General features: G+C 45.7%; 2 protein-coding genes and 1 long non-coding RNA gene across 18 annotated transcripts in view; 2 read left to right on the top strand and 1 right to left on the bottom strand.

Moving 5' to 3' along the window:
• The window catches only part of ZNF185 (zinc finger protein 185 with LIM domain), a 46873-nt gene extending 43846 nt beyond the window's left edge, over positions 1 to 3027 (top strand). For all 15 annotated transcript variants that reach the window (XM_085230869.1, XM_085230867.1, XM_085230875.1 and 12 more), the window contains 2 exons: positions 486 to 584; positions 1307 to 3027. In XM_085230869.1, coding sequence (XP_085086995.1) covers positions 486 to 584 — 99 coding nt within the window. In that variant the 3' untranslated portion in view covers positions 1307 to 3027. The remainder of the gene's footprint in view (positions 1 to 485; positions 585 to 1306) is intronic.
• LOC104912194 (uncharacterized) overlaps positions 1 to 4356 on the bottom strand; it is a 24181-nt gene extending 19825 nt beyond the window's left edge. Inside the window, exon 1 of the long non-coding RNA XR_794458.4 lies at positions 4014 to 4356. This is a non-coding gene — a long non-coding RNA (uncharacterized LOC104912194). The remainder of the gene's footprint in view (positions 1 to 4013) is intronic.
• Positions 3169 to 22128, top strand: LOC100546358 (SLAIN motif-containing protein-like). 2 transcript variants are annotated; one of them, XM_085230881.1, is made up of 9 exons: positions 3169 to 3394; positions 4853 to 5580; positions 11325 to 11461; positions 13330 to 13479; positions 16016 to 16156; positions 17727 to 18044; positions 18918 to 19055; positions 19222 to 19534; positions 20967 to 22128. In XM_085230881.1, the coding sequence occupies exons 2-9, from the start codon at positions 4871 to 4873 to the stop codon at positions 21031 to 21033; spliced, it is 1974 nt and encodes a 657-aa protein (XP_085087007.1). In that variant the 5' UTR covers positions 3169 to 3394; positions 4853 to 4870; the 3' UTR covers positions 21034 to 22128. The 2 variants fall into 2 exon arrangements, with proteins under 2 accessions (XP_085087007.1, XP_085087008.1); XM_085230882.1 differs by lacking the exon at positions 13330 to 13479.

Below are 22128 nucleotides of genomic sequence, written 5' to 3'. Positions count from 1 at the left end.
ACTGCTGTGAAACAGAGTGGTGGGAGGTGGTGCAAATTCTGAAACTTTGTTTAACTTACATAGGCTATGCTAAATGCTTGCATCCACATTGGAGCAAAAAATGATGCAGACACAAATGTTTGTTGTGTCCCCAGAAGATTTTCATTTCACGTAAATGCATATAAATTGTCATCTAGTTGATAGCAGCACCCCCTTCCCTCATGTCCCTGTGTTAAACTTACTGCTTTGTGGTCTTTTTTCCCCAGTGTGGGGCTTGCTGAATCTCCCAAACTTTGTAGAGCCTGTGGAAATGGTGGGTGTGAATGAAGAAAGCCTGCAGTGCCAGTTGTCTGTTACAAGGATGTTTAGTCTCAAAAGTCACTGCTTTGGCATCTTCATACTTCCAAAAATGGAACAGAGACTGTTCATTTATCTGCCCCCATCACACTAACGCCAGCATGTGGTGCATTGGTTACTGTTCAACCATCCTGTTGTCTCTTTGGCAGTGTGGAATTTGCCACAAAGCAATGGGAGATCTTCTGGATAAAATATTCATCCACCGGGATATTGTCCACTGTGACAAGTGCTACGAGAAACTCTTCTAGGTGAGTCCTCCTTTATGGTGTCGGCATACAGGACTGGATGAGACAGCTCATGTAGTGTTTACTGAGTGAAGAGCATTTAATCCTCATAATCGCTGAATTTTTCAGTGGGTTTTTAGTGGGAAGTTGTGAACCTTGTTGCAAAAGTAACTAGAAATATGTTCCAGCTGACCCCAGGGGTCTCAGTCAGAACCTGGGGTTACGTAGTGACAGACAGACTGTTCTAGCCCCACTCCCAGAAGCAAGCAAAAGACTGGCTGATGTGGGAGACAAATACCCCTCAGAGGTGGAGAGTCCACTCTGAGGGTACAGTTCTCTCTCCTGTCCTGGTCTAACCTGCTTTGTTTAAAGCACCGGGAAAGCTAAAGAGTTGTACATTCTGTTGACAAAGTAACAAGGAATTAGACTAGATAGCTTTTTGTTTTATTTGATAGTCTGGATGGGGTTCGTATCGACACAGTGGCAATTGGAAACGCTGCCAGTGCACTGAAATTATGATAAGGTGCCTCCTTTCCTTCCTCTGCCTCGTGATGGAGAGGAGGAAGGAACGAGGCACCTGCCTCACCATGTACGTGGCTGTTTTGTTCATCTCTTAATGCAATGTGACTAGCTAGACTTCTTCTTCATCCCCTTCCTGCATGTTCATCTGCTCCACTGACCTTTGTAATGCTGTGTTTTGTGTGCTACTCAGCTCCTGTGTTCACCTTCTCTTTATTTGCTTGCAGGGTTTTGCAGAGCTGGAGAAAGCAGCCAGTGGAAAGTCCTCAGCAGCACATATCTGAATATATCTACTGTTTCCTGACTGGCTAAGATAGCAGAATTCCTGCTTCCCTCTTCTGCAAATTATTTTCCCTCTCACTGCCTCATCACAATGAATGAGTTTAACATTTGCTAGCTTATGCTGTCAGCTGCATGCAAGACAAGTGCCAATGTTAACAAGATATGCAGTGTCATCTATAAAAGATAGGTGGGCTGATTTTCCAGAGGTGCTGAGCCCCTCCACCTGTCTTTAACTTCATTAAGATTCCAGATAGCTCCTGTGCTGGAAACCAGGCAGAGCTCCTTAGGTCTATTTAATTTAATTGCAAGAAACCTTTTCTGATATATTTTTTTTTCATTTCTGCAATCAGGTTGCAGCTTAGTGCGTGTCAGCTGGCACAAAGCAAGCAGCTATAAGAAGTGTTAAACACCATATTTGGATTCTTGGGAGGGTTTGAATTTAGATCCCAGCAAAGCCTATTTCTGCTTCTTTCACCCCCCAAATTCTGCTTAAAAGAAGCTTCTGCCTGATTTCCGCTTGCTTTCCACTGGCTTTCAGGAGCACTCGCAGAATCACTCCATTCACTTTTTAGTGTGTCAGCTTTAATTTCCCTTCTCTTCCTACTCCCTAGTGAATTCCTCCAGCAGTTAGTGTGTCTGCTGTCTGTTGGGGAAGATAAACTACCAAGTGAAAGAGTGTTCACTTGGCCTCTGATGGTAGGTGTCCAATGGCCGTACAACACGTGCCAGAGAATCAGTATCTCAGTTGGCTCTCCTGACAAGGATCACTGCTTGACTGAAATCTGATTTTTCCCCCATCTCCAAGGCTTGCTGCAATGCCCCTTTTATTGCTGTAACTTATTTACATCACAAATGCTCACTCACAAAACTGACCTTCTAGCGGGTGCTGTACATACTAAAAGTCAGAGCTGCATAATTTTAGCCCTCAGTTCAGATGCTGAGAGATTAGGAAAGTTGAACACTGGAAGCTGGAAGCTCTGAGCCTTAAATGTACGGCTCTGAATGTGCCTACACAGTTACTTTTCTCTCTTTTAAAGCATTAGAAATGTTTGTAAAACACCAGTTCTGTAGTAGCTCTTACATGCCAACAGGGGATGGCAAAAGCTCTAAGCAGGCTATTGTAAGACAGGTAATTCTTTATGCTCTTAGTGATGGAAGCTGGCATGCATGCAAAAGCTTAGCAAGTTAGCGTTTCTACAGCACCAACGCTCCATAGCTTTATTTTAGGCCACAGCCATTTATTTAAGCAGACTGTAAGCACAACCTCAAAAGCACTCCAGGGGGGGAACTCCAGCTGAAATGGTAACAGCTCTGCTACTGGCAAGCTTCAGAGCGAGACCTGAAAGCCTGGTGGGGAATCCTGAAGCTCCGTTCTGCAAGCAACAGGAGGCCCAACAACAGAGCATGTGGGCCTCCTTCATTTCTGTGTTGTTAGGATGTTAGGAGATGATACTTTCTGAACAGAAGAGGCCTACGGTTACGGATGCCCTTTGGGAAGCTGATCTGTGGAAATGCTGTATTTGGCAATAAGCTGGTGGGTTTTGTGGCCTTCTGGGGAACAGGTTCACCCGCTGTGTGTTCTGCACCACCTCCTTGGCGCTGTGCGGTCCTGTAGCCATTATGTAACATCAGCATACACCTCTAATAAAGCCACGGCTCGCCTGCATCCCAAGTGACCTTACTGTTTTCGCGTGGAGCCACCCAAGCACACGCGAAGGCCACGAGAAGCGCTGCTTGACACCACGGAAACGTTCCCCCCGCGCTGAAGCACAGCCGCGGCCCCTCCTCCATCCCCCCGAGGGCACCCCGTTAGGGGCCGCAGGACGGCGCCTGCAGGCCGGGATCCCCGCGGGGGCCGCGGCCGCGCGCTCCGTTCGGCCCCGCGCTCCGCTCGGCCCCGCGCACGCGCGCCGGCGGGAGGGCAGGGGGCGTGGCCGGGGCCCGAATGCGCGCGCGGCGGCGGCGGCGCCCTTCTCCCGCCCGGCAGCGGGGCTCCGTCCGTCGCCGGAGGAAGGAGCGGCGGCGGCCCGCAGGTACGTGGAGGGGGCGGGAGGGAAGCGGCGCCGGAGCCTCGGGCTCGGCCGGGCCGGGCCCGGTTCCGTTCGATTCGGCAGGACCGGCCGCGCCTCTGCCCGTCGCGGCGACCCCTCCCCGCGGCGCCGGTTCCCCGCTCCCCCTCGCTCCCCCGCCGGCGGCGCCGGGCTGTCCCGCTGAGCGGCGCTTCGCCGCGGGGTCGGTCGGTCCGTCACGGCGTTCGGCGCGGACCGGTTCGTCTCCCGCCGCTCCCTTTGTCAGCCGGGCGGCGCGGGGCCGCGTGCTGCGGTCGGAGCGGCGTGTCAGCCCGCGCAGCCCTGCGGTTCGGGCTCTACGCGACTCGCTCCGTGCGAGCTTCTCTGGTAGCCGGGGCTTTTCGGGGAGGAGTCGGTTCGGAAACGTATCGAGACCGAGAGCTCGCGGGGATCACCGGGGAAAGGGGAAATCGCTGTTCGCTCACTCGCTCGGTGCGGGAAGCTGAACGCAGCACCTCGTGGCTTCCGCGGAGCACGAGCCGAGCCTCTGGCACGCTCCCCAGCCAGCACAGCCGATCGAAGAGATGGCTTCCCCCTATATAAAACTTACCGAGATGCCCAATCCGTGCTGCTTTTTGCTTACCCGTGGTTTTGTTGCTGTGTTGGCATCAGAGCGGTTGCCGCCGTCTCTCGGCTTGCAGCGGCAGAACGTGCCGGTAAAACAGCGGCGGTGCTGAGCGCCGTGCTCCGCTCGGCTCCGGTCCGTAGGCATTGCTGGGAACAGCTCTGTGTCGGCTCACCTCTGTGTCTGCTAACGGCGTGTGTGTGTGTGTGTGTTTCTGCAGGGGAAACCTGGGAGCGAACAAAGGCTGTTTTTGCCGCTTGCTTCGTGCTGTCATTGTCTGACGTCAGTACTTTGCTAATTGTGTTTCCTGACTTTGCTCGGTCGGTGTTTTTCTCGTGTATTTCATTTGTAAACAGATGGAAGCTGAACTGCTGTGCGTGATCAAATTGGCGCCCTTTTATCCGCTCTGATTTGCAGCAGAGCACTTACACATCCGAGCTGGATAAAATAATTAGCGCATGTGTTTAAAGGTGTTATGTTCGTAGGATCATAGAGTCATCGAATGGCCTGGGTTGAAAAGGACCACAGTGATCATCCAGTTCCAACCCCCTGCTATGTGCAGGGTCGCCAACCCCCAAACCAGGCTGCCCAGAGCCACATCCAGCCTGGCCTTAAATGCCTCAGGGGATGGGGCATCCACAGCCTCCTTGGGCAACCTGTTCCAGTGCGTCACCACCTATGGGTGAAAAACTTCCTCAAAAAGGGCGTTCATTTGTTCTTTTTTGCTAGATTTTTCAATTCAGTCACCTTGTACCCTGATACTGTTTGCTTGTTCTTATGGAAGTTGACATTTTTTGGTGTTCAAGTCAAATTTCTTTGCAATACTGTAGGCTTGACATGTTTTTCCTGTCTCGCAGCGAAGCGGTGTGTCTCAGATGATGGTGGTTCCTGGGAGCGCCCCACTCATCCAGCAGGACCGTGCTCTGGAGCCTGACCTGGGGCGAGGGCCGACGCAGAGCTCCGCCATGGGCCCCGGCACAGAGCCTGTGCCCGGCGAGGTGGGCCCGGAGCTGGAGGAGGTGCGGAAGCTGCAGGAGCTGGTGAGGAGGTTGGAGATCCAGAACCAGCACCTGAGGACGAGGAGTCGCAGGAGTGTGCTTGGCACAGCTCTGCAGAGTGAGATGCGCGCCGGCGTGGATAACCACGACTCTGGGCTCAACGGGATGGAAATCAACAACAGCATCAACGCGATGGCCGAGAAGCAAGAATTGCAAATCATGGCGGATCTGCACAGCAAATTGAGCAAAATCCGAAAAGAGGAGGGGGAGAACAACTGCTTCAGAAAAGACATAGGTGCCCAAACGCAGTACGGTTGCCTCGGTGCTCCTGAGGAGCTGTCGTCCGACACGTGTAAGGTGGAGATGAAGACTGATGATAACGTGAGGTGTTCGTCACGTGTGGATAGGAGTAATAGCACGGAGCTGATGGGGAACCTGGTCATTGCAGGTACTGAGCCCACAGTTAAAATAAACCAACAAAATCCCAACAAAAAATGCGGAGATATAGAAAGCGTTTTGAATAACACCGCTCTGGATGAAGTGAAAGTGCTTGAACTTGAGAACTGCAATGAAGAAGAAGATAGCTGGTACGTATTTTGAAACTTTGGTAATACGTAGGGTTTGCAGTGCCGCAGTGGTGAGTTCCTCTGGTTAAACATGCAATCTCGTTTTTTATTATAAGATATCATGTGGTTCCTTCATACCGCTTTGATTTCAGCAGCAAGAATGCAACTTCATTATTGATTGTCCTTATTTTAAGACCACTGTTGCAGAACGTTTTTTCCCCTAAATGAGTTGAGCTATAAGGCTGAACTTTTCCCCTTTAAGCTGCTGAAGCATGCGTATAAAAATTCCTTTCCCTGTTAACGTCTTTATGGGTAATGCAGTGAATTTTTAATCTTTTTATGCATAAGCATCAAATGTTGTATTTAAATAAGGATTTGGTAATACAACCAGCTCAGACTACTGGGAAGCTTTGCCTTTTGGTAGTATCTGAGATGACAACACGCTTCCATTTCCTGAACCTGGTTTCTTTGCAGTTAGCTGGTTTCTTTTGTTCAGAGACGTTTCTGAAACAGATCAATGATGTAATCCTTAACTGCCCTTACTCTGTGGGACTCTGCCAGCTGCCTCGGTTAGAGCCTGTTTGATAAACCAGCAGATGAATTTCCAGCACCCTGCCAAAGCTAGCTGAAGTTTGAGAGTAATTCCTGCTTGTGCAGAAGCTGTGATTTAAGGATTTACCCAGAGTACTGAAAATTAAGAGTTGGTAGGATAGCCTCAGGGATCTGCAAATTGTGTCTCCAACTTACTCAGCTGGAGGTGAATCTGGCAGTGAAGACAGCATTCTGGATTGGTTGCTAAAAATTTGTTAACTCTTTTGAGGATAATCTTTTGTTTGTAGATGGAATAGAGCTCGGTAACTTAATGATGTCAGCTCAAATCTGAATTGCAAATTTTACTCAAAACCGGGCAAAAGCATTTTTCTGATGTCAAGATGAGGGAAGACTTATTTTCAGCATTAGTTTTGGAAAGGAATGTGTTAAGTTAGAAGTGCTTTTCTAAATCGATGCATGTGGTTTTTCTCCTGGGCGGTCAGAACTCGGTTGTCTTGACAAAGAAAGCAGACACAGCTGGAGATCTGTCCAGGCAGCAAATGCTATGCCAATGGCAGAGGAGCCATTGAGTTGGTTGATCTTTTCTTGAGTTGGTGGCTTATGTTCTTCTCTATCAAGTGTGAAAGTGGGAGCTAATGTACGTAAAGTCAGAAGTGAAGGTCTCTGCTTATTGCTGAATATCTCACATTCTCTTCTTATGGACATCTCGTGCACTTGCAGATTCGCACAGGGTCCTGTCAGCAGTAGCCAGATAGCAGTGGGTCTGTGGGCTTTTTTTATTTCAAGAGAAAACCCCTAATGCTATACGGATTTAGGATCAACTTTAATAAGGTGGCTTTGCTGATTGGTGGATTTTGTACGGTCTGGACAGCAGCAATAACCAGATATGTCAGGCAGTGCATTAGTCAGAGTGAGCAGCTTACTGTATTGTTATTTTGGCAGTCAATTAAAATATTACACGTAAGGAAAAAAACTGCAGCTGCGATTGAAGCACATCGTGTATATGTGGGTATTTCTGACTTTGGGCAGTATCTGGGAAGCTGACGGTGGCTTTGCATTCTCCCATCCCTACCACACCTGTACCAGCACTGTCCTTCTGGCCGCCCCACCTTCCCATAGCCGCAGGGCATCGGCAGGGCTTGCCTTGTGTAACATGCGGACGGGTGGGATGGGTGCGTGCAGTGAAACATGAGGTGGGGCACTGCACACAGTGACTGTAACTCAGTACTGCTGGGTCTCTGTCCCTTGACTTGTTTCCTCAGGTCGCTTTCTCAAATAGCTGTTCAAAATTGTAAATCTCCCCGAAGCCAATCCGGCAGCCCTGGGCATCGTGTGCTGCTGGCTGCATTGGGCCCTGCCCCGTATTGGTTTCCAGCCCGCTCCTCATTCTGCACGCCAGCTCCCCAGTTGTGGGAGGGCAGAGGAGAACTAACAGATAGGCAGGCAAATTCTGCCTTGTTTTCATCCCTGCCGGCTCTCCCTGCTAAGGCCAGCGTTGTGTTTTGTCTGTGAATGTAGCTCGTTGTTCTTCACACCGTGGTTTGTGTTGGGCATTTTGTTATGCGTCCCCATGCTGTCTGTTCTGTGCTTTGCAAATGGTCCCTCGCTTTTCCAATTTGATGGGGATTGCAGTAGGATAATTCGGATTCCAGCCACCCCTGAAACACAAAGCATTCCTGTGAGTGTGACTTTGCACAAAAGGGAGAAACAAATGGTAGAAGTATTGAAGAGGTCAGACTTCACTCTTTCTGCTTTCTGGATTGGGCTATTTCTACCCCTGTCCCTTTTGACCCATGTTTTTCCATTGCTGGAATGAGTAGCAACGCCTCCTCCATGCATCCACCCATTCAGCCATCAGGATGAAGAACAAGTGTAAGATGGGGCTTTGGGCAGACCTCCTAGTGTGTTCTTCTGAGAACCTCTGTGTGGCTGTTATGTCTGCGCCTCGCAGGGTTTCCATTCCCCAAATCCTGAATTTCAGCTGAAAATGGGCTGTGCCTTTCCCTTCGTGCTGTCTCCTGTTTGAATGGGGATGTTGCTGTTAGCTACTTTTACATCAGAGAGCCAGGGGAGAGCTTTGGGAGAAGTTCCCTCACATGGAGGTGTGATTCCCTTGCAGAGCTCAGGTGTTGCACCAATTCAGTACCCTGGGGACAGGGCTGGGGGAGAGCTGCAGTCGCTCAGTACGTTCCAGAGGCCATGCAGTAGTTCTGTGATCTTTCTTTGCCAAAAAGTGCGTGACTTAGCAGCAGTAACTTGCAAGCTTTTCAGACTTTAGAAAAGCTGCTGGGGTATTTTTAGCTGTATCAGTTGCCTCTATTGCATTAACGCATTGATGACTTAGAAACGTTTCCCCTTGCTTGGCTTGTTTTAACAACGTGTTGTGTCTTTGCTTAGCTGCAGGAAGCCGTTCTGATGGCGGTTGTGCTGTCTGCTCTCGTGCACTGCCGCGGCACAAGGGACAGATCTGCTGCATGAGTGCTGCAGGAGCTGCTCGGTGCCGTGGCAGTGCTGTAGTGCAGCGCTCACAGCATCCCACGCTGCCTTGTCATCACCTTGCAGACTCATGTCGGGACATTAAACTAACACAGTGTTCAGAGCTGCTTTGCCTTCGTGCCTCGATTTTCGGTGTTTTGACCAGCAGAGTTACTCACCAGACAGACGGAAAGAAGCAGTGCCTCTCCTGGGATTCGCTACGCAGTGTTATTTTCCCTCTGCAGATGCTGGTTTTTGGGAATGAAAGCTCACGCTGCTAATTGAGCTGTTTTGTGTGAGGATTTTTCCCCTTCCCTTCCCTCAAGACCTGGACAGTGTTTTTTCACTGCTGTTATTGGCATTAGAAGCACAGTGCTAGGTCTGAATCAGCCATCTCCAAAGGCTGTCGTGGAAAGGAGCAGAGCGTGACTGCCTTGAATTACATGTGAGATAGAGAAATTTAGGTGTATCCTAGAAGGCACACGTATGTCTACATTGTTCTGAATGTATTTAGCTACCTCAGGTTCTCCTTGCATCCCAGATGCTACAGCTGCTAGTGCTGCAGGTGATGTGTAATAAACCAGGTGTGTTGTAACAACTGAGATTCGTTTTGTTTCCGATTTAACTTAGAAATCAATTGGTCACAGCTCTTTCTGCAGTCTCAATTCTCATCTTGCAGTCTGTATTTGGACCGGTGTAAATACTCTGTGTGGCTCTGATCTTAGTGTGCAATCACTGCTGGCTTGCCTTCTTATAATTGAACTGATGTGTTGCTAAATTGTGAGGAAGCTTTTACAGCAAAGTGTGCAATTTCAGAAGGTTGCCATAATAGTATTTCTGAGATTCTTGAGGCCTTTCTTTAAAGTGGTACATTCCAAATCAGCTGACGGTGGCTAGTAGCTTCATCCATCCTCCTGCAAAGCGAACCCCAGGAGAAAAATCTCTGGAGGATTTTCTCCTTTTAGTGAGCTGGAATGTGCAAATATTGCACATTGTGAATTTTGCAGAATCTCACACTGTGCTGGCTGCACAGTGCCTTGCCCCTTACCAGAGGTGCACTTCACAGCATACTTCATACGGGACAGGAAAACGTGGGCAGTAATGAGGAGGAACTAAGCATGCATTGCCCAAGGATTTCTTTATAGACACAGTAGAAAATCTCATTAATATTTGATGAATTACACAGCAAATCCTGATATATCAAACTGTGCCTATTTGCTCAGTGTCTGTTTCTGAGTTCTGTGCTAGGCCTTGCAACTTGCGGCCTTCCCAGAGCTGCTAAAAAGGAAAAGAGCAAAACTGACACTGTGAAATCAAGCCAGGATTCCTCAGAAGACATCTATAAATTGCCTGGCAGTGCTCTGAAAAATGGAGTTGTCCTTACTTAATTGAGTTTAGTTAATTTATAAGCGAGACCATCTGTGGCCAATAGAGCTGTCAGCTGAGGAATGAGCCCTTGGCTGCCTGCTCCAGGTGCCATCATTCTCAGCTGCTGTGCTCCTGAGGAGAAGCACCATGAGGAGGAACCTCTGAGGAACGGAGTGGTGTGAGGACCTCCCAAAGTGGAGCAAGGTTCTCTCCCATAATCTAAAATAAGCAGGGAGCAGTGTGACCTGCTCTGCCCTAAGGAGGCTGCTGGCCTCTTTTTGGTTTTATGCTGCTTTTTCAGTCTGAACTGTGAAATAAACCCAGGGAGAGAGCTCTTCTTTCTCTTTTATTCACTCAGAGCAGTTGTAATGCCTGCTTGGTACACAAGCAGCAAGATCTGCTTTTGAGGTCTGTCATAAAAGGCAGTGTTGTACATACAGGAATCTTCGTGTTGACGTTTCTCAGCATTTCCTTTGTCGATAGCAAAGTAGCTTTTGGAGTTGTTTTTATTTTGCATGTGGTTTTATGTAAAGTTTGGTACAAACCAACTGCTGTATGAGCCGTGGCTGCACAGACTGAATTAGGGCTGTTTGGGTGGGACTCTGATGGTGAAGTCAGGTGTGTGTGAAGGCATGCAGGGACATTGCCTCGTGACATTCCTTGAGAGAAGCTGTGTGCTTCTGAAATGGTTAAGGTGCTGCTTTACACGTGATCAGCTGTAAATCATCCAAGACTGTAAGCTGATTACATCTGGTTATACATAAGGCTTATCCTGTTTGTATGTGCAAAATGATGCTAGGTACATTACAGCTATCAGAAGCTTAGCCTACAAAAGAAAAGTTGGTATACAGTTCTACTTTTAATTGCTCAAAGGTTTCTAAAGCTTTTAATTAAATGGTTTATCTCAGTACAGAGCTGTGCTTTTGTGTGTGTGTGTGTGTGTGTGTGTGTGTTTAAACAAACAAACCATTAAAAGCAATGAAAAGATGAAGTTAGCTCCTCACCCTTACCAGCTTTTGTCATCTCATTCACACATGTTTTTTGGGTGGGAGAGCTGGAGGAAGGGGTGACAGATGATGGCCAGTAAGCCAAATGGAAGTGGGTGCTCAACAACTTAGTTTCAGCAGTAGTTTAGCATGCTAGACTTGAACCTTGCCTTTTGGCAGCTGTGCATGTATTTCTCTGTGAAGCAGTCTCTAAATTAGAGTTTAACTGCCATGCCAATCAATTTGCTTTCCGGGTCATAGTTCACAATTTAATCTTTTCCCTCTTAGTTGGGATAACTTTTCTGTTGCTTCTGTAAGTGCTACTCCTGAGGTTGTGTGCGTGAGTTAATTAATGAGCGTTGTTACTGTCACTTCCTCCCAAAGGCTGTACGTGTCCCCGAGGAAATCTGTTGTCAATCAGAAGACAGGCTCACCTTTGCAGTGGTGCAGGCAGGTGCTGGACAATCCCTGCCCTGAGACAGAAACCGCCTGCCGGACTCTTATCAGCAGGCTGGACCAAGGTATGTAAACCACAAGCATCGCTTCTTTCGTTTCCACCTGCCTGCTTTCTATCCTTGAGGAGCAATAAAATAAGAGACGTGAAGTCTGTGGTCACTTCACTGCAGAATATCCGTAGAGGCAGCACGTTGGGTTGTTGTGTTCTTGCTGTGTGTTTGTACAGCACTGTGTGTCACCCTATCAGCTGGTGAAGGTAAGAGTTTGTTCTGCAAACAATGTCGTGTTGATTACAAGTGATAGATTACACAGCCTAACTCTTGTGTCTTGCCTCTGTGCATCTTTTTATGTACAGACCCTAAAACCACTGAAAGTCATTTCAGGGTTTTCAAACTCCTAACTGGGGCCGACTGCTGCTTAGAGACCTTGAATATAAAAATACGTAGGAAAAAGTGTGGTTTGGGGGTCAGTGATTATATTAAATCTACTATTAAAGCTTTCTTTTCTACATAAAAGGTTCTAGTATGGCTGAGTGTTTCCAGTGCTGATCATTTCTGCTTTCTCTTTCTCTTATTACCTGGGTAAAATAGTCTGATGCTAAGAACTTATGATAAAGAGGTATTAAAATCTGTAACTTGAAGAAATGGTGTCAGTTGGGCAACTATTCTTTCCTCCAGTTTTACCATCCCTTAAAATGGGATGCGGAGATGTTTCTCAGAGCGCAGAAGGATCAATCCCATGTTAACAGTTCTCTGATGTAAAAGCTCTTGGAATGGATGCATAGTTTACCCAGTACACAGGGGAGGAGGAGGTTTTATTTCTACGTGTCTGTAGTACATCACCTGGAAAACATCTGGTGGGTAATCCCACCTTTGTCTTTTCAAATATGCTGCTGGTTTGAATTTAAAGTTACACTGAGCTGAATCACAGATAGCCAAGGCACTGATGGGGCTAAAGAGAACAAATAACACGTTTCTGTGTTGCGGATCTTTCTACCATACAGCTTTCCTATACAGGCAGCTGTTTAGCCTTGAAATTCCTGATTTAAGATAACTGACCACTGTTTGTTCTCAGACTTTATTTGCTTCTATAAAACATCTGCACTTAGCAATTTAAACGAGGACTCATTTGATTAACTCTTTGCTTCCTCACCGAAATGTGTTGGGCTTTATTGGCACTCCCACTCCTTTTTAACTAAAACAGTTAATATTTGTTAGTGGAGGGAACCTACAACTGCTCATATAGTGAACCCTCATTAATTTTCCTTGCTACCGTTCTCCTCATTGCGAGGGTGTGGTGGACAATTCTGATACATGCAGATCACATAGAGAATCATTAGCTGAGCGTTGCAGCTGCACATTTCCACATTCAGTGAGCATGGACGTGCCCAGTTCTGCTACCTGCATTTTGGAGTATTTCTGTAGGTCACATGCAAGTCTCTGCACTGAATGAATGTTTCAGGATGGCTGTTTTTCATACTCAGTTGCTGTCCTTTTAATCTAAAGTCTCAGTTTTTCATAGTTTGATGGTTTTGATTCTATTGTTAGGAATTCAAAATAAAACATAAAGCTCAGTGATGCTCTTTAAAACGAAGGTGTAACAGCGATGGGTATTTATGAAAACAGCTGCCTTCGAAGACCAGCATTGAAACTTGCAGGAACGTGGAGCATCTTCAAAGCAGAGTTTGTCAGAAGTTATGCCTGGAGTTCTTCAAAAGTGTCAAAACAAAGCAAAGGGGAGAGGAGGCCAAGGGAACGGGTGCTGTTTTGCTGCCTGCACATTCTCCCTGCTGCCAGCAGGAAGCCTCAGTCCAAGTTGGTCTTCTGCAACATTTAATAATCTTGTTTGACCTTATGCCTTTCTTTATCTTTTACTATTTGTTTTGAAACACAATTTGATAACCTTTGTGGCTTTTCTGTATTTTTCCTTCTAGCCAGTAGATGGAAAAACCTGTATTGCAGTCCTCTGGCCTCACCAAGTGCACATAATTTGAATACAGAGACAGGCTCCTGTAGCAATGCACTAAACTCTCCTGGGCATCTCAAATCGACTAACAAAGCACTACTAACCTGTGGCAGCTCAGGTATGGCATGACAGTAGAGCAGTGCAACCTGTGGTGTTTAAAATGCAAGGAGTGTTACTAATGGACACAGGGAAAAACTGTCAAGAGCTGTAAGTCCACCCATGGGGTTTTCTCACTTTAATTTGCTCTCTTACCCAGATTTCATCTATTATGTGGGAGAAAACCTCCTTGCATGCTAAATGTCTTGTAACTATATTGTGGTTTTGTTTTTAGAGCATTTAATATATTTTTAAACTGACCCACTTTGGTCTTGAATAATGTTATGATATGTAGGTATTAGTTATATAAAGTAACTTGGATTCTGGTTGGGTTTGTGTGTGTGTGTGTGTGTGTGTGTGTGTGTTTTATTTTCTAAAGCTTGTGAAGCTTCTTTTGAAAATATTTATTAATGTGGGCAACAAAAAAAGAAGTCTTGTGCTTTGTTAGAGAAGGCACAGCTTCCAGGGCATGTCTTCAAATGGGGTGAGTGAACAACTAAACACACACTGCAAAAGCTCTCCATCAGACTTAGTTGTGTTTGGGGTAGGATTTCCTAACTCAGAGGCAACTCCAACAAAATTCCTGTTGAAAGGCTGCATTGGCTATAATAACAAAGCTTCTCCTCAATGCCTTGGCCTCCAGGCTGCATTTGTTTGTAAGCTGCTGCCTGAAGGGTCCATGTAGGCTCTGTCAAGGAGCGTCATTTATCCTGATGCAGTTCACGGTCTGTTTAAGTCCAAAAGCTTTGCCTGTTGGCTCCTTATCAAAAGAATCTTCCTTGTTTTTTCTTCTCTTTCCCTTTGTGGAGATCACTGTATCCTAATTTGCATGTTTAAAAACAAAGCATGTTAACAGATTCAGGCTTGAAAGTTGATGTTGAACAAACCTTTTTTTGAAACAGCGCAATGCCTTGCAGATGTGTTTTCCCAGCTGCAGGAGATCTGCTGTAAATAGAAATGAACGTTGGCCTCTGTTTTGTAAACAGAAGGATGCACTTGCACCTGGTTATATTCACAAGCTGAATTCTCTAGGGAAAAAGAGCTCTAAATCAATTTCTTTTATCTGTACTAAAAGAAAGGTTTCTTGTCTTTCTTGGGAGGTTGGTTGGTATCAGGAAGCTTGGATTTTTTTCCTAGCAGTTTTTCTGCATACAGTGTGTGTACTCCACTTTCCAATAGCTCAGTGTTATTCTGGTATTTCTCCTGCTTTTGCTTCAGGGAGCTGTTCTGGTGGGCAATCAGAATTTGACAGGAGGAACTTTGCCTTAACCCCACGTCTCTCATTCATTTTTTTTTTACTAATGTTGTTTTATCAGCGGAATGAAACTCTTGAAAGGCAGCTGATGAATGATTCTTACAGTCTATAAAATTGTTCTTAATTTCTTCTTTCCCATCTTCTTTCTTACTGGAGATGATTTTTCTGTGCTTCTGTTGCCACCGAGCATTTCCAAACAATACCAGCGCCTAAATTTGAACTCTGCCAACTGTTCCAAGCTGTACCATGCAGAGGAGTGGTATGGAACTAATACAAGTTGAGTCTGTTGTCCTTCTCCTGGCTTTGAACTGATGCCCAGCACTCAGAACTCTGTCATTAGCTGTTGCTTGCATCAGAGCATCAGCCTTCCTCTTTTAATCAGTGAAGTATTTCTGCAGCACCTGAAGTTCTTCATTATACTGCATCCCACAGGTGCAATCCTCAGTATTAAGTTCAGTCTCAGTGCTGGAGTGCCTTGCTTTGGAGGGTGTCACATATTGTGCCATGCACCACAGCCCTTATGCCACAGTTACTTTTCCACTTCTGCATCTGTGAGCATCTTCAGACTGGAGAAGTGTCATGTGCTAGCAGGTAGCATTCTGCACTTGATGATGATGATGGTTTTTTACATCATTATTCTAAAGGAGAATTATTTGTTCCTCTTTTTCATGCCTGGCTTATGGAAAACTTCACTGGAGGAAAGATCCTTCCAGATGGTTTTTGTAAAGGTTTCATTGCCTGTTCTATCTTGCACTGTGAGAATGTAGTTAATGATAAGAGGAAGGAAACAGATAAACCTCAAGGATGAGGAAGAGGTAACCCCACATAAACTGTGCTTTACAGAAGCAATTTGTGGGACTGATTTTTGAGGTACCGTAGTGTGAAAGCCTCTTGGATCCTTTTTCTCCTTCGGTTGCCAGATGATACCCTGGCAGATACATCCTGCAACTTCTGCTTAATATCTAGATCAGTAGGTGTCCCTTTCTCAAAACAGGCAGAAAGAATGAATACTGTCCTTAGAAAAACTATTTCTAAGCTCAAATTTAGCAGTAACATCTATGTTGCCTTCTGTCCAGAGGGTGGCAAATTTCTCCCTACCTAAAGACTATCTGCCTCCTTAGAACTGCAGGTTAAAAAGCTGAGCAAAGTATTCTTATGTCACTGCTAACTTGATTATTTCCATTAGACTTCAGCTTTGTAACTGCACTGGTTATTAGTACAGGGATAAATGCTCTTCTGCTCATCCTTGTTTTGTATGCGGATGTCTGAATGCTTGTTCTGTTCTTCCTCTTCCCTCCTACAGGTTATTTAAGCATGCATTCTGCACTGAGCTCACAGTCATCTGTGGACAGCGAGCTGAGCACATCTGATGACTCCATCTCCATGGGATATAAGCTGCAGGACTTGACTGATGTCCAGGTTATGGCACGCCTTCAGGAAGAAAGTACGTGACAGCCATTTCCTAAGTGGTACACTTTTAGAATTGTAGAGAAAAGTAGGTGCATTTCAGCTGTTCTTCTCTTCCCCCAGCAACAGAAGGGTTTAATAGATCATTTGAAATGTTTGTGTTTTGCTATGGCTTCCTTTCAAAAATCCACAGCCACGAATTGCCACTTAAAACTTAGCAATGGTGCAGCATTCTCAAGATTAAACCTCCTAGAGCAGAGGATGGTCTTGAAGATATTATCCAAAACCCCAACCGTGTTAAACATACCAGCAGCCTTCAGCCTTCAAACTGTTCTATCCCAGACTGCCTCTCAAATACAGGTGGTGTTTTGTGAGTGTTTCAGGGCAGTGGCAGCAGCTGCCTGTAGTTACCAGTCTCATTGCTGTTACCTTGCTTAGCCAACACGAGCAGCCGTGCAGCTGCAGCATGTGTAGGTTTGGGGAAGTGTTCCAGCTGAAAAAATAACTCAGCTAAGTGTTTTCCTTGTAAGTTTATTTCTTTTTGGAGTGAAGTTGCCTGACTGCAGTCTGAAATCACATTGGAAGCTGGCTGGAGCGCTGAATGTTACAAGCTGTGTTTGCTGCTGTGTTGAGTCAAACCCAGAGTTTGAAAGTACCAAAACTGAAAGAGCTGAAATTACAATTTAGGCTCTTCTCTGGTAAAATGCTCAGAGACAGCTCTGCAAATTCAACCAGGCATAAAGCATCTGTGTTGTAGCGTGGGGGGATTTCAGGGCCCTGATGCAGCTCCCATTAAATCATTGGTGAATTTCTGTTGACCTCAGTGGGATTTGAATAAGGTCCTAATTGAAGATTGAGGTGGAACAAAGCAGTTGGATCTGTTGGCCTCTGCACGTTCATCATTAGATTCACAAGAAATAAGAATGAAGTTCTGTTGTCCTTCCAATGAGCACTTTTTGTATTACAGAGAGAGAAGTTTTTCAGAATGTGAACTGGTTCTTTTTTTTTTTTTTTTTTTTTTTAAAAAAAAAGTCCCTTCAACCAGTTGGCTAAGTGAGTTACTGGTAAGAAGTGGGTTGTGTTCTGGTAGGCAGGAAAGCTTCTATGAAGGCACCAGTTGGGTGAGGAGCTAAAAGGAAGCCAGGCAGATGCATGCAGTGAAAAGCAGGTGTTTATTCACTCGCAAGGCAAAAGTTCAAATCTGTGCTTCGACCTGTTGAAATGCAGGTGGGTGCACAGTTAATTGCACTAAAATATTCATGCTGTAAATTAGACTCATGTATGCGTTTTACCTAACGGCTTGTATAGTAATGCATAGTCTGGAAGTGTTGCTACTCATCTGTGTGACATAAGGAGTAATTCGGGTCATTTTGAATATTAACCCTTCGCTCTGATGGCACAGTACTGATTCAGGCGACACTGTTCCAGCTTAGAGCTCCAATATGCTGAGAACATCTTTGCTAAGATAGTTACATCAGCCCAGGCCTCCTTGCAAAGTGAGATGAACGACCGGCGGAGTCGTTGCTTCTGATGTAGCGCTGCACGCAGGCGGGGAGATTTAGCTGTGAGGTGGGATGACTTGGAGCTGCATTACCACCCACCTGCAGGTCTCCGCCAGGACTGCGCCTCCAGCTCAGCGTCCGTATCGCGTCGCAGCTCCAGTGCCTCCCTGCACTCCCTGCGCAGGGGTACCTACAGCGACCAGGAGTTCGACACCTACAGCCTGGAGGACGAGGACGATTACGACTGTTCCCTGTCGTACCGCAGTGCTCACAGATACTCCCCGTCTCCGCTCAGCTCCCCCAGATGTCAGTCCCCCTCTTCCAGTGCAGACTATAGCAGGGCCTCTGCTTCTCGTATCCGTCCCCCGCGGAGATCTGTGCAGAGCCCCATGCAGGACCGCCTGAAGTATGCCAGCAGTGAAGGTGAGCCAGCTGTGAGCTTTTGACGTCAGGTAATTGAAACGTGTGTCTGTTTTGCTTGGATAACAGAACTATTTGGAATACTTTTTTCTAGTCATACTAGTTTTCTGTATTTTAATGGCACAGTTATGTTAATGGAAGGGAAAAAAAATTCTTGAAGAGTCTAATCATAGAATCACTCAGGTTGGAAAAAACCTTCAAGATCATCGGGTCCCACCACGACCTGACCATACTACCCTAACTAACAACCCTCCGCTAAATCGTGTCCCTGAGCACCACATCCAAACGAATTTTAAACACATCCACAGATAGTGACTCAACCACCTCCCTGGGCAGCCTGTTCCAGTGCTTAACGACCTTTTCTGTAAAGAAGTTTTTCCTTATGTCCAACCTAAATTTACCCTGGTGCAACTTGAGGCCATTTCCCCTCGTCCTTTTCCCCAGACTAAACAGACCCAGTTCCTTCAGTCTCTCCTCATAGGGCATATTCTCCAAGCCCTTCACAAGCCTTGTTGCCCTTCTTTGGACCTGCTCCAGCATCTCCGTGTCCTTTCTGTACTGAGGTGCCCAAAACTGAACATAGTGCTTGAGGTGAGGCCTCACCAATACTGAGTATAGGGGCAGGATGACTTCCCTAGTCCTGCTCACCACTCCGTTCCTGATACAAGCCAGGGTGCCATTGGCCTTCTTGGCCACCTGGGCACACTGCTTTTGAAGTGTTCATTTCAAGTGCTGCTATTTATTGGGAATAGTTGATTGGAATTAATTACACACCTGTCTGCCTTAAGTACATGGATTTTTCTAGGAGTAGTCCATGCAGTTATACATCTTGCTGCTACCAGAAGCAGGAAATGGTGAACTTGCTCTTGATTTCAGAGGAGATGCGCCACAGCATGCCCAACCTGGCCAGGACGAGCCTTCGAGCTTTGGAGTCTGTGAGAAGCAGTCGGAGCTTGGAGTCGGATCTGCAGGTGCCCAGCAGTCGACTTTCAAGAATTCAGCAACCATCAGCAAGTGAGTGCAACGCTTCTACACACTGCTGTAGTGGATATCTTTTGTTTTTATTTTGTTTTTTCTTTTTCTGTTTCAAACTTCCAGACAAATACGGAGGCCTTTAAGAGGCCCAGTACCCTAATGTGTTCTTAAAATGCTGAGTTGTTATTTGTCATTCCGTTTCTAGGTCTGGCTCCCAGTAAGCTCAGGTATTCCTCCAGTGCTGGCCAGTCTCCCCTAACAGTGCGACAACCAATGAAAGCTGGGTCATGCACAAACTCTCTGTTAACACCCAGGCAGCCGGTGAAAGCTTGCAGTTACACAGCTCCTGTTAGCGGAGTTCGAAAGCCACAGGCTTCTTCTCTTAGCACAGGCCCTTCCAGTGGCAGTTCCACTTCTAGAAGCTTGGTCACTGTGGCAAAAAATTCACCTCTGAAAGCACGCACATCTGTTGGAGGAACTTCAGTGCCCAAGAGCAAGCTGACACCGCCATCCAAGAGGTAAGACTTTAAGCCTTGCAGGCTTCAATCTCTGCCTTTATTGCACAGATCAGAAACTTTTTAATAGAGCTATACTCGTTTTGGATTTCTTTGAAAAGAGACCCATAAATACAGAGTTGAGGTAGGGCTACTGATTATATCTCATTAAGCCATTTGATTGGGAAAGTGGTTGAATCGTGGGCTCAACTTTATTTGTGTAAGAGATGAACATTATGGCATGTTTTTATTCAGTGCATACCTCTGGCTTTAGGAAGGGAAACATCTTCCCAAAATACTAATGAACTCTCTTTACTGGCAATGTAATAATCTTCCCAGATGACTGACTTTGCCTCTGTCTTTAGCTAGGACATTTTCCAAGGCCCAGTGAGTTTGTGGAAGAATCTGAAAAGTAGGTATAATAGCCATATACTTAGGACAAACTTCGATTATTTGTCCCGTGTCATTAAAATAACTTCATACCCTTTTCAGAGGGTTGAAAGCAGAACCCAAAGTATCTCTGACCCGTAATTTGTGTCTTTGTTGCACAAGGAACTGATTGAGAGGCTGTATTTTAACTCAGTATGGTGCAATCGGATTGTTTTGAACAATTATACCTAACTCTTCAGTTTTTATGATTGGATACTTAAATATTTAAACAGTGGATATCTGAAGTCTGTTGATAGTCTAAAGCAACTGCTCCTTAGTTAGAGCATAAACTCTTTAAGGAATGAAGCAGCCTTTAAAATGGTTGTACCAATTATATGCATGGAGTGCTTTGTGCCATTAGAGTGTGCCATTAGAGCTGAGTGTTCTCTTATTCCATTATCCCCACCCATGTATGACAAATCCCCTACCAAATTGCCAAAAGCTACTTTTTCTTTTTACAGCTATTTACAGTGCAGTTTTAATGTAAACTTTTAATGGGAAATTAAGTTGATTCTAAATCAAATGGTTGGATTGGATGATCTTGTAGGTCTTTTCCAACCTTGGTGATGCTGCGATTCAGATTGATAAGCAATATTGCATTGTGACTTTCTGATGTGTAGATGTCCCTTTGTAGCCTTAAGTTAACTCATATTGTATCTACTTTAAAACAAAACACAGTAAGTGCTTAACTTGTAGCAGTACTGTATATACAGCCTGATTTTATTTCATGTACTTAGCCACACTTGCCAGAAAAATGTATTTATTCTGACTTCTGGCATGAGAAAAAACTCACAGTAGCGTTCATAATGTAGCACAGCAGGTTAGATATGTCACTGCTGAAGTAGCTGCAGATCTGGGGGGAGTGGCTGCTGCATTTTAACTCAGGCAGGCGGGTGCTGATGTTGTCCTAGGGCAGCTGCTGCAAAAGCCCAGCATAAGCTGAAGCCTCAAGCATTCCTGTGCATGTCAATGGGTTACTGGGAACGTTGTTTCTTGTAGTTGAGTGATTCTTTGTCTCCCAAACCAGATTTCTTCAATCAGCAAAAACCACGCCAAACACTGTGGACGATTCCTGGAAGGAAGGGTGTTACTGACACAACCCAAAACGCCGATGCACTGCCAAACACCTCTGTGAAGCAGAACCCCAGCTGGCTGGGCTCGAGAACATTATTTTAAAACAATATTCTATTTGAGAGACCCATTGCATTGGGACTGGTGTATATAGCTCCTCTCCTCTTGAATGCAAACTATCCTTGCCTTCCACCACTCTGGCACAAGCCTGTCCTCTGAGCGGTAGAACAGACATCTGCCGTTCTGTGTTCCCACTGTTCAACACATTGCTGAAATGAGTCTTCATACAAAGACCGAAAAGAGCCTTATTTCATAGTAACCTCTATTTGCAGCCCTTCGGAAGGCCTGTCACAAAAAACAACTTCTTAGGACCTGCTCCTCAGGATGCTTGCCATAACAAGGCTGCCAGGTGTCCTGCTTGGGCCACAAAGCAGCTTTTGCAGCTGCTAGGGCACGTTTCACAGCAGTGGCAGGGGGAGACTAGAAATAGCTGTATAGGTGTTAGAAGTAAGACTTTTTAACTTCAACCTGGTGTACTCTAATATTTGTTTGAAACAACTTTTTTTTTTTTAACTTCTGTATAGAATGTATTTCTGCTAATTTTTATTGTGTGTTCTAGGAGACAAAGCAGGTTTTTATAACTGTAGTCTACTTCGAGCTGTTGTATTCAAGCGTGTGCATCACAGTTCACAAGTGAAGGAGCAGTACACAATATTTGTGTGGGTTTGCAAACAGCCAGTTGCAGGGACAGGGGATGCTCTTTGGAAACTGCTGTTTGTCACCATCTTCATATCACAGAGGAAGCTAACAAACACCAGTAACAGGTAAACTCTTTAAATGATAGCTCCCCTGACTGATTTGACTTGAAGCATTTCCCTTAGGTCTTTCAGCTAGCCCCTAACTGCCCTCCTTTTTGTAGAAGAGTTTTTCTACCGTCTCTTTGGCTATGAAGCATTCTGTTTCAACATCCTTTTCCTCAGCAAGTGCTGCAGGCTCTGACTTCTGTCTTAGTACACAAAATATGCACTGATAGCAACATTCTCCCTGCCATCAATGTGATTTTGATAGTGTAGTTTAATAAAATGTTATGGTGCTGAAATAGATCTGCCTTACTTAAA

The sequence above is a fragment of the Meleagris gallopavo genome, chromosome 9, assembly GCF_905368555.1.
Source record: "Meleagris gallopavo chromosome 9, MGAL_WU_HG_1.1, whole genome shotgun sequence".
Taxonomy (NCBI): Eukaryota; Metazoa; Chordata; class Aves; order Galliformes; family Phasianidae; genus Meleagris; species Meleagris gallopavo.
This window is presented reverse-complemented; position numbering and strand designations above follow the sequence as displayed.

Bases quoted from the DNA above. Each gene is read 5' to 3' on its own strand.
- LOC100546358 (XM_085230881.1), top strand. From the start codon at position 4,871: ATGATGGTGGTTCCTGGGAGCGCCCCACTCATCCAGCAGGACCGTGCT. The intron at 16,157-17,726 runs GTACGTGACAGC...ACCCACCTGCAG, and splicing joins GGCACGCCTTCAGGAAGAAA to GTCTCCGCCAGGACTGCGCC. The intron at 18,045-18,917 runs GTGAGCCAGCTG...TCTTGATTTCAG, and splicing joins GAAGTATGCCAGCAGTGAAG to AGGAGATGCGCCACAGCATG.